This window comes from Sinocyclocheilus grahami, unplaced genomic scaffold (genome assembly GCF_001515645.1).
Source record: "Sinocyclocheilus grahami isolate Dianchi unplaced genomic scaffold, SAMN03320097.WGS_v1.1 scaffold1151.1, whole genome shotgun sequence".
Classification (NCBI taxonomy): Eukaryota; Metazoa; Chordata; class Actinopteri; order Cypriniformes; family Cyprinidae; genus Sinocyclocheilus; species Sinocyclocheilus grahami.
Genome location: NW_015506330.1, coordinates 323,123 through 333,330, shown reverse-complemented (window position 1 = coordinate 333,330; position 10,208 = coordinate 323,123). Strand labels below are relative to the sequence as shown.

The window sequence follows — 10,208 nt, the reverse complement described above, 5'->3', positions numbered from 1 at the left end:
TGTGTGTGTGTGTGTGTGTGTGTGTGTGTGTGTGTGTGAGCTCCATATGGCTGACGCACAGCTAATGAGAATCTCTGGAGAGCGACAGCTCGCGGGACCTGAGCGATGATCTTTCCTCTGAGCGCTAGCGTTTTAACGCCAGATGACGACCTTCGATAAGAACGACATCATCTACTCGTGCAATTTGATTCATGGGGCGACTTCACCAACATCCATTATCGCCGGATTCTCGCCGACGACCGTGGCCTGGCTCCTGACCTCCAGGATTTCCGTTTGGCCACGAGGCGCATGGCGGCCAGAGAGAGACACACAAACATTTAAATCGTGTAAGAGTCTGATGATCTGATGTTCTCCGCCATCCTCTTCGCCTGATAAAACAGCTGATCCTCTTACGGAAGAATTTTGGACTCTGATTCACGCGGCAGGTCACGGACATCACCTGGTTCCCCAGGCAACAGCGGCTGTCACTTCACAGCCCACGCAGGTCTCGGCTCGTGTCGAGGTTTGACGAACGCCTCCGGCCACGTTTACAGCCTGACATTCGTGTTCCTATCTTTACTTGCTGGTGCTCACTAACAAAAACACCTCTTTGAAAACGTTTAAGCAGATGACGCAGATATGGGTCAGATCAGATTCCTGTGAGACTCTACATCATCAACACCTCCGACAATATCAGAACAACCTAATATTTAATTCTGTGACAGTGTGTGTGTGTTTAGCTTGAGGATCTGGCCTTGAGCGTTTGTGTGCGATGGTTCATGGTTATCCCACAAGAGTAAACTTGTTTCTCCTCACTAATATTTACCTCAATAGCCAATTACAGGATCAAGGACAAAGTGTATGTATGATGACGGGAACAAAGTGCAATACTCTTGCAGAAAAAACATGCACCCTTTTACCTCTCATCGTGTTGGTTTCCTGTCTAAAGCTCAAGGCTGGTAAATGGGAGGTTTCTGGTTTTAAGATTTAATCATGAACTCTCACCCCTGGTTACTCCAGGAGAACTGTCCTGCAATAAGTCAACTGTAAGTTACTTGGAACTGTATATTATTTTACAGGATGTTCTGATGGAGCATTTGGCAGACAGTTGTGGGTGTGGAAAGAGCCAGGGGAGAAATTTACTGTGAAGTGGATTTCTGGAAATGCAACTAAACCCATTTGTCTGAAACTTTCTTTGGTCAACAAATGCCTACATGCACGAGCAATGCAACACCTTTGATCGTTTAGACCCCTGGTTTAGACCTCATTAGGACTTGATTCTATTCTCCAAACAGATCCATTTAAATTAATTACATTACAGTTGGAACTAGCTGGTGTGTGTGTGCCTATAAACAGACTGTGACCATTGAAAGGTCTCAGGAGGTATAGTAAATTTGAAGGTTCTAGTATGCACCAGGTGTCACTCACTCCTTGACTGCAGAGAATGGTACAGATCTGTGAAGTAGAGGGTGCCCTGTCAGAGCCTTGAATTGTTGTGGGCGGCTATTGTTAGCCAGTGGAATGAGATCAAGAGTTGAGTGACATAGGGAATCTTGGGTTGGATGAAGATCAGATGCACCATCATGTTCTGGATCATACCGTATGCAGAGGCTTAATTGCAGCAACAGAGCACTACAGTAGCCCAGTATTGGCTCTGATATTATAGAGCATGACACTGAATGACTAGACTCTCATTGAGATGTGGCCAAGAAAGTTTAGTTGTTGAGCCAAGCTGTTTGGTGACACTGCTGTTGACTGATGGGCTGACTGAAAACACAAGGAATTCTGTCTTTGCAAGGTTAAGCAGAAGGTAGTGTTCCTTCTTCCAGACCGAGATGATGTTAGATATATAAAATGGAATTTAAGACTGAAATAACAAGTGTCATTGTACAGCATGGATAGGACAAGCAGTGCACCTTTATGATTGCACCCAGTGAGGTTTTATAAATGGAGAACAGAAGGGGGCCAAGAACCGAACCCTGAGGTACCCCATGGTTATTTGATGTTACTCAGTGACAGATGGCAGGGTCCTCCTAAGAAGCTGAATTGGTTGTAAAAATGGCACCTTTAAAAACAAAAACAGCAATGAACTCCTTTTGCATGAAATGGAAAATGTGCTGTGGTCAGGATGTAGATAACTCTCAATAGATGCTTTAGAAATAGACATAATTAATTATCGATTTATCTTTTCTCCATTCTATTCATTCCTGCTCTCTGAGAGAGAAAGAAATGCTGATGATTTCACTTGTCTTTTGTTCCCGAGACTTCATTGGAACTGACCATGTGACCTGCTAAAGGATGCAGGGATAGTCCGATAATAAGAGCCCATCTGACATGAAAAGGTCTTCTCCTCGTTAAGTGTTCAGCAGTGTGTGTTAAATGAAAGAATTTGCCAAAAATAAATATGCACACACAGACAAATGAATGTGTGATGCTGCAGTCAGTGTGTTCCAAATGGCATAGATGATACCTTCCCAGGGCACTTTGAGTAGAAACAACCATTCCAAACAGAAGCGCTCAAAATAACTACTTCAAAGGACCCTTTGAAATGAACGTTTTTGTGGGGTTCAAATAATGGGCACCTCACTCCCAAGATTCTTCACCCTGCATCAGAAGCTCTAAGCCTGCACAAGGTTTGCCAAAGTTTGTAACTCAAATTAAACCAGCAGAACCTGGCTCGTTGTTGATGTAGTAGTTGCTGGTATAATTATATTGTTAATTCTTTTGATCTGTTATCCTAATAAAGCAAAGAATGGTGCTTTAAACACACAAGCCTTTATGAGATGGTGACCACAGTTCTTTTGGCTTGCGTTACAAACAGCCCCCCTCTCAGTGTACAGGGAATAACGTATAGGCATGATCACCTCTGAATGGAACACGTCCAATTTCATACTTCCTCATAGTACAGGCTCTCCCTTCAGATCAAGCGTTGTTTGTCTCTCCCTTGTTGGGGATGGAAGAACAACACACACACACACAAGAAAAAAAAATGACTGGACACAAAGAGAGGAGATGAAGAATTGGCTTCCATTTCTTTCTTACCCTCATTTTTTCTTTCTCTCTCGCTCTGTCGTTTTTTCTTAGCCTACAGTCTTCACAGTTAGATTTATGCCATTTATCATGCTGACACACTCGCTGTCTCTCTCTCTCTCTCCCTGTCTTTCTCTCCCCCGTTTCTCTAACGGATGAGCCTTATCCTGTCTGTTTAGACACACAAACCTCTCCCCATGTATAACGTAAAGACGGAGGAAAACACTGGCTCCGCACACACACTGAAGAATGGCGTTGGTTTCGCTGAGAGGAGTTTCACAGATGGCGAGGGGAAGTGACTGTGTGAGGTGGCACAGTGGGACACACACACATATACTCGTCAGGGCTGCCAGAAGGGAGTGTGTGTGTGTGTGCGCGTGTGTGTGTGTCCACCGCACGGGTTGGAAAATCTACTCCATGACTCTAGATATGTTCCCATTAGTCTGAAGAATCAACTCTCCTCAAATCACAGTGGACTTGCGGGGTTGCGGCCTCCACTGATGAATGTCGGTGGGGCTCGTGAGACCGCAGGGAGTCCCGTTCGTCATTTCATCATTCTGAAGGGTGCGCACCCCCTTTGTGCATTCTCAATGCACTAGTTTGGAACTTGGCTGTGCATAGTCTGATTAAAGCTCAAACACATACTGACTAAATTTTACCTTGAAGGCATTTTACGTCACTTTGGGAAAAGGTGTCTGCCAAATGCATTAATGCAAATGTAATATAACATAATGTGGCTGAGTTCTAACATGCAGCTTTACCATTACTAGTGGTGCAACTAATCGAAAAGTCCATACGACCCCCTACATCAGACCACAACCCAACAGTCCAGCAGCTGAGGGTGTGATTTGAAACAGAGCCAGACGCACTAACTTGAGGAACGACACTGTTTGGGTCATCAGAGTTTGGCTTCTAGGAAAGCTCGATGTCGTTCTAAAGAGATCGGTGTTTACCAGGTCGGATTTTCCCTTCTCATCTCACATCTGAGGTCTGTGTCTCAATATGATTAATGAGCCTTAAAACTGAACCACTTAAATAGCATTCAAACACATTACTGGCCATCTCTTATTGTGATGTCACAGATGAAGAAAGTCTCGTGCAGTGATTATCGTGTTTCGTGAGCAGTATTGAGTTCGCCATGCTGAAATGTCATCAGAGCATTTACACCGCGATTATAAATCTATATCAAACTGAGAGAGGGCAATTTAATTAATGTCTGATCAATACATCTTGGATTTGGTACAAATGGAGTATGAACAGAGCGAGTGTGTGTGTGTGTGTGATCAGCGATCGTCATGACGACCCCCTGATGGGACGTAATAGTGAAAATGCCTCCTGCTCCGCCCAAACGGTCACGGCTGACTGGGCGAATAGTTCAGCCAATTAAATCCCATAATGAGCGGCAGCAGTTCAGGAAGTGTGAAATTGCAGTTGCTCTCATTCTGAGAAGAAGAAAGAGCCGCACTCGTTGGCTTATTGATCCCGTGTTTTATTTTATGTTATTATTTCATGTATTTATTTATTTCTTTTCGGCGAGATGTTTGTTTGTTGAACGTACGAGCCCCTAATAGTGGTTTATTGGCTAAACGAACAGCGGCTGTTGAAGCTGTAGTTCACCCAGAAGCATTCTGTCAGCATTTATTCTCCCTCATGTTGTTATAAATGAGTATGACTGATTTTCTTCAGTGGAAGTCAAACAGAGATGTTTTGAAGAATGTAGCGGCTGCTTTTTTCCATGTAGTGAATGGAAACCGGGTCTTTCAAGCCACAAAAAGATGCAAAAGCATGAAAAAAGTCAAATAAATCGATTATGATTTCATATTGTACTCCATATTCCACAACAATACTGCATGAGGAAACGGTAGAAATGTGAGTCGTTATTTAAAGAAAACATGTTCTTCCACTGTCTTTGGGCGTTCATGAGAGAATAATTGACTGGAAAGATGGTGCTTTTTGAAGGCTTTCAGTTCACATCTATTATAATTACATGGAAAATAGCGACTGGTGCATTATTCAAAATATTTCCTTTTGTTCCACAGACGAGAGTCGCTCAGTCAGGTTTAGAAAGACGAGTAAATGACCGGAATTTCTTCATTTCAGCACATTTACATGTAAAATATCTCACTTGTTCTTTCTATGCAAGTATTTAATACTGTATTAGACAAATATGCAACGAGAGAGTGATGTGTGTGTGTTCTTACAAGTGTTGTTGATTTGCACTCTCTGTTCTACACTAATTAGCTACACTCATATGCATCATGGATATTCATAAGCTAGCATGCAGAGTGGACAATTAATTTGCATGCAGGTGATAATTACTAGATTTGGGTGACGCCCTCTTGAGAATTGTCCAATGCTGTCTTACTTCACGTCTGACAGAGGCGGTAAAAAGAGTCGTGTCGATGCTCTGTGTGTGTGCGTGTGTGGAACAATACCATAATGCAATGGGACAAAAGCTGTTCAATTTCATTAACTGCAAAGTCATCAATGTGACGGCCGCACTGAACACACTCACACTTTAAGAAGGATCGGGGTGTGTGTGTGTGTGTGTGTGTGTGTGTGTGTGTGTGAACAGCAGACGCTAAACAGCTGCCGCTGTGCAAAGCTTGTGGGCATGACAAACACGAGCACGTGTGTGAACGCTGCCCTCTGACTGTCTGTCTCTAGAACGTCAGCCGTCCATTTCCTGATGAGCTGCTTCCACTTTTTTCACTCAATAATATTTTTATATCTCACTATAATCAGAAAACAGACATTAATTTGGACACAAGCTTTTAAAGATCATTAAAGTGAATGTGAACAAAAACCTTGGATGGCAACTAAACATAAAGTTCCTTAACAAAATTCATTATTATTATTATATTTGTATTACGCATACAGGTACAATCAATTTAGTTATAAGGAAGCCATTTTTGATTAAAATAATGATTTAAAAGAAACTTATGACTATATTTCACTATATACATTTTCCAAGTGAATCAAAAACTGAAAGAAGTACATACAAATTATTCTGACTTAAACCAGCGACCAAAGGAATTGCAAACCTGTCACAAATCTGAAGAACTCAAATAAAATGCATTTGCATTTAATACATTTAATTGAGTGTGCAGTCTTTTTATTTGAGCATAATCAGTGTTTATTTTGATCCTGAATGAATCGGTACGGTTTGGACGGCACACTGAAGGTGGTTCTGCTGACTAGATATGATTACTACACAAATGTGGAGTAGCTCAAATATTATTTAATAATTACTGGGAATGAAAAATGAAATATGCTCTTTCCCTATATGGTTGTGTTGTGTGGTTTGTTTATAACCACAATTAAAATAAATGCTTGAACATTTATATCAGTCAAGACGGTTAGCATATAATTATTATTTTTATTTATTACATTTTTAAAAAGTAAAAATCTCATAAACTTGACTTTTTAGCCTGAAACTTCAAGACATCCTCCATAAAAGTCATATGAACCTGACAACGTCTTCTTTTTAAATTCCATGTTGTTTTAAAAAGCTATAATAAGTGCACACTTAGAGAGTCGGTCTGACCCTCTTCATCAAGATGTACACGTAAGCTACATAATGGTAAACACGCACTCATCCTCAAGAGTGCTTGCAGAGACGCCTGACCTCACTTCCACAGGCTACGAGAACCAAGATGACATGGGAACTTTTTAGGGTTACGTGGGACACGACTGAAATGGTCTCAAACAGGGCCATGTCTGTCTCGGAGACAGATATAGTTTGTGCTTTTATTAGACGAAGCTTCCCCAGTGTAACTGTACAGCAGACAGACTCACACCCTCAGCTGACGCCTACAGAGACGATCCCTCATTGAACAAGAACCTCGAGCGCTTCAGACGCTCTAAACGGGCACGATCCTGAATTTAGCACACGATTTTTAAGTACAACACAACATTTAATTAGCTTGAACTTTATCCTCCACACTGGGCGGCTCTTTTTCCCATCGTCTCCGTGGGTCGATCAGGAGGTTTGGGAAGCTCTAGACTCTCGCGCTCTCTCTCTTTCTATGATTATTCCTGTCATTTCCCATCCGCTCCGGAACCACGCAGCACTAATTAAAGCCTGAAGCTGCAAACGAGCTGACAAGACTACCTCAGCAAAACCTACAGCCGTGCTAAAACACGTGACCACAGACTGAACACACTGAGCTCTGTGACACACAGACGCCTCGTCATTTCAGTCAAATCACCATACATGCAAATGAGGCGATCGCACAACATGCAAACAACAACCTGCCTGGCAGCCAAATGCAAATACTGATCTAACAATCATCTTCATAACACGCCGAACTAATTAAACATCAGAATCACAACAGCAGAACAATGACGTTACACAATGACCAGACAAAAGAACACTGATCATGAGATACGTGTTTAACATCCTCTCTGCACTTCAGTGTGCTTCAAATCTTAAATGTATATTCCTAAAAAACTGTACTTGCAGATAATATGTGAGCCTGGAGCACAAAAGCAGTCTTAAGTCGCTGGGGTATATTTGTAGCAATAGCCAAAATGATCAATTTTTCTTTTATGCCAAAAATCATTAGGATATAAAGTAAAGATCATGTTCTGTGAAGATATTTAGTAAATGTCCTACCGTAAATATATCAAAACGTAATGTTTGATTAGTAATATGCATTGCTAAGAACTTCATTTGAACAACTTTAAAGATGATTTTCTCAATATTTAGATTTTTTTGCACCCTCAGATTCCAGATTTTCAAATAGTTGTATCTCAGCCAAATATTGTCCTAACAAAGAGCTTATTTATTCAGCTTTCAGATGATGTATAAATCTCAATAAAAAAATATATATATCTTATTAATAGAACAAAAGACAACTTAAGTGACTGTGAAACACACTTAAGCACACTTTTAAAAAGTGACTTTTGTAATAATGGCAAATTAAACATTTTATTTTAAATAAATATGTTTTAATAATCTTTTATATAGTCTGTTATATTTGAGTTGATCTTAAATGCACATTCAGCAGTACTTTAACCATATTTCAAAGACAAGAGTAATACTTATGAAATTGCATATAAAGATGTACTTAAGTTCTACTTAAGTGGGTCAAAAACACTAAAGTTCAGCTCGATTTATATTTAATATAAATCCAAACTGTATAAAAAATTCATTTAAACGCAATTAATATGCAATTGTCTAAAAACATTACATTCAGTTCACACTTAAGTCTATTATTTTAAAGTCTATTATTTCTGCCATAAGTATGCTCAAGTGCACTTCTTTTCCACATACAGTATATCATCATGTCTCTCCTCTTATGAAATTGGTAAATATTAGTGCTGTCAAACGATTAATCGCGATTAATCGCATCCAAAATAAAAGTGTTTATTTACATAATATATCCGTGTGTACTGTTTATATTTATTATGTATATATAAATACACACACATACAGTATATATTCTGAAAATATTTATGTGCATTTACATGCATATATGTACATTCATATAATTTATATTATATATACATATTTTTAATATATAAACGTAACATATTTTTCTTGCATGTGTGTGTATTTATATATGCATAATAAATATACACAGTACACACATATATTATGTAAACAAAAACTTGTATTTTGGATGCGATTAATCGCGATTCATTGTTTAACAGCACTAGCAAATAATAGTAAATATAAGCACTAATTGAAGGGTCTTCAAATGTTTTGTTTTAAATCAGTTTTAGCCGTGGTTTACTGTGTGTGTTCATCTAGTCCTGTAATGCACATCGGTGCTGGTTATTTTCCAGCATCCTTTTTTTGATTTTTACACCTTGACTGTAAAGCTTTTAGGTTTGACAGGCCGCTCTACAGACTCTGGAGATTCTGCATCACGATCAGCTGTGTTCGGTTCAGATGGAGACAGAGAGCAGGCAGTTAAAGTGAGACTTACACTCGGCGCTGGAGAGCAGGACACAGGCGGTGAGCAGCAGGAGACAGTGTCGGACGGAGGGTAACGCTACACAGACGCTTGGCACAGGCATGATGTTACGACTCACCCGCGGAGTGTGCCAGCTCACAACGCTCCTGCAACGCTCTCACAACCTGCAGAGAGAGACACACACACCAGAGCAATCAATCCATCAGAACACAGAGTAATCATCAACACACGGCTTTGCATTTTAAAGCACAACACGACAGGTCTTTTCATGCACTGCTCAGTTTTGAGGTCTGTTTTGCTCCAAGAAAGAAATAAAAGGGAAAGAAATAAACCAAAACACACATTTAAGCGTTTATTGTGAGCCTGCAGCACAAAAGCAGTGTTAAGTCGCTGGGGGATATTTGTAGCAATAGCCAACAATACATTGTATGGGTCAAAATTATTGATTTTTCTTTTATGCCAAAAATCATTAGGATATTAAGTAAAGATCATGTTCTGCGAAGATATTACGTAAATGTCCTACCGTAAATATATCAAAACTTAATGTTCTGCATTTTTACTTTCTCAAAAAAACTCATTCTGTATGATTTATAAGCTTGTTTCCTCATGGGGACCTCAAAAATGTCCCCACAAGGTCAAAATTTACTAGTATTACTATCCTTGTGGGGACATTTGGTCCCCATAATGTGATAAATACCAGGTACACACACACGCACACGCACACACACTAGGGTTGTGACGGTGAGGACATTTTCCCACCGGTTAATCGACGTGTGACAACACCGGTAATACCATTATCACTCGTGTGGGCGGGCGTTCCTTCTTTTCCTCGCTTCCCTTCGCTTTTAAATAGCTTAAAAGCACCGTGCGCATTTTACTTTCACTTTCGAATTAGCGGCAGTGTGGCGTCAATTGCTTGAAAGCAACAACAAAATACAACGTCAAACTCACTTATATAAATCGCAACAAAGCTGAAGAGCAGCTCAGGAAAGAGGTGTGTGTGTCTGTATCAGTGTGACTGTTCAGAAAAATGTGTGTTAAACATACTTTATTAATGTGTGTGTGTGTGTGTGTGTGTGTGTTTAGGCGAAAGACGGTGGATTTATGGTTAGAGTGTCCAGCAATACAGGGACGTACACTGTGTCACTGTACACCAGGAATACAGCGTGAGACACACACACACTCTCTTACACACACACACACACACACACACTCACACTCACACTCGCACACACTCTCTTACACACACACACACACACTCTCTTACACACACAC

The 10,208-nt window shown here is 40.3% G+C and overlaps 1 protein-coding gene and 1 long non-coding RNA gene across 22 annotated transcripts in view; one reads left to right on the top strand and one right to left on the bottom strand.

Moving 5' to 3' along the window:
• The window catches only part of LOC107567371 (protein tyrosine phosphatase receptor type D), a 304,365-nt gene that overhangs the window by 90,745 nt on the left and 203,412 nt on the right, over positions 1-10,208 (bottom strand). For all 21 annotated transcript variants that reach the window (XM_016253039.1, XM_016253041.1, XM_016253044.1 and 18 more), the window contains one exon: positions 8,946-9,097. In XM_016253039.1, the coding sequence (XP_016108525.1) occupies positions 8,946-9,036 (91 nt within the window). In that variant the 5' untranslated portion in view covers positions 9,037-9,097. The remainder of the gene's footprint in view (positions 1-8,945; positions 9,098-10,208) is intronic.
• Positions 9,892-10,208, top strand: part of LOC107567373 (uncharacterized) — a 1,101-nt gene continuing 784 nt past the window's right edge. The window contains exons 1-2 of the long non-coding RNA XR_001606633.1: positions 9,892-9,927; positions 10,020-10,099. This is a non-coding gene — a long non-coding RNA (uncharacterized lncRNA). The remainder of the gene's footprint in view (positions 9,928-10,019; positions 10,100-10,208) is intronic.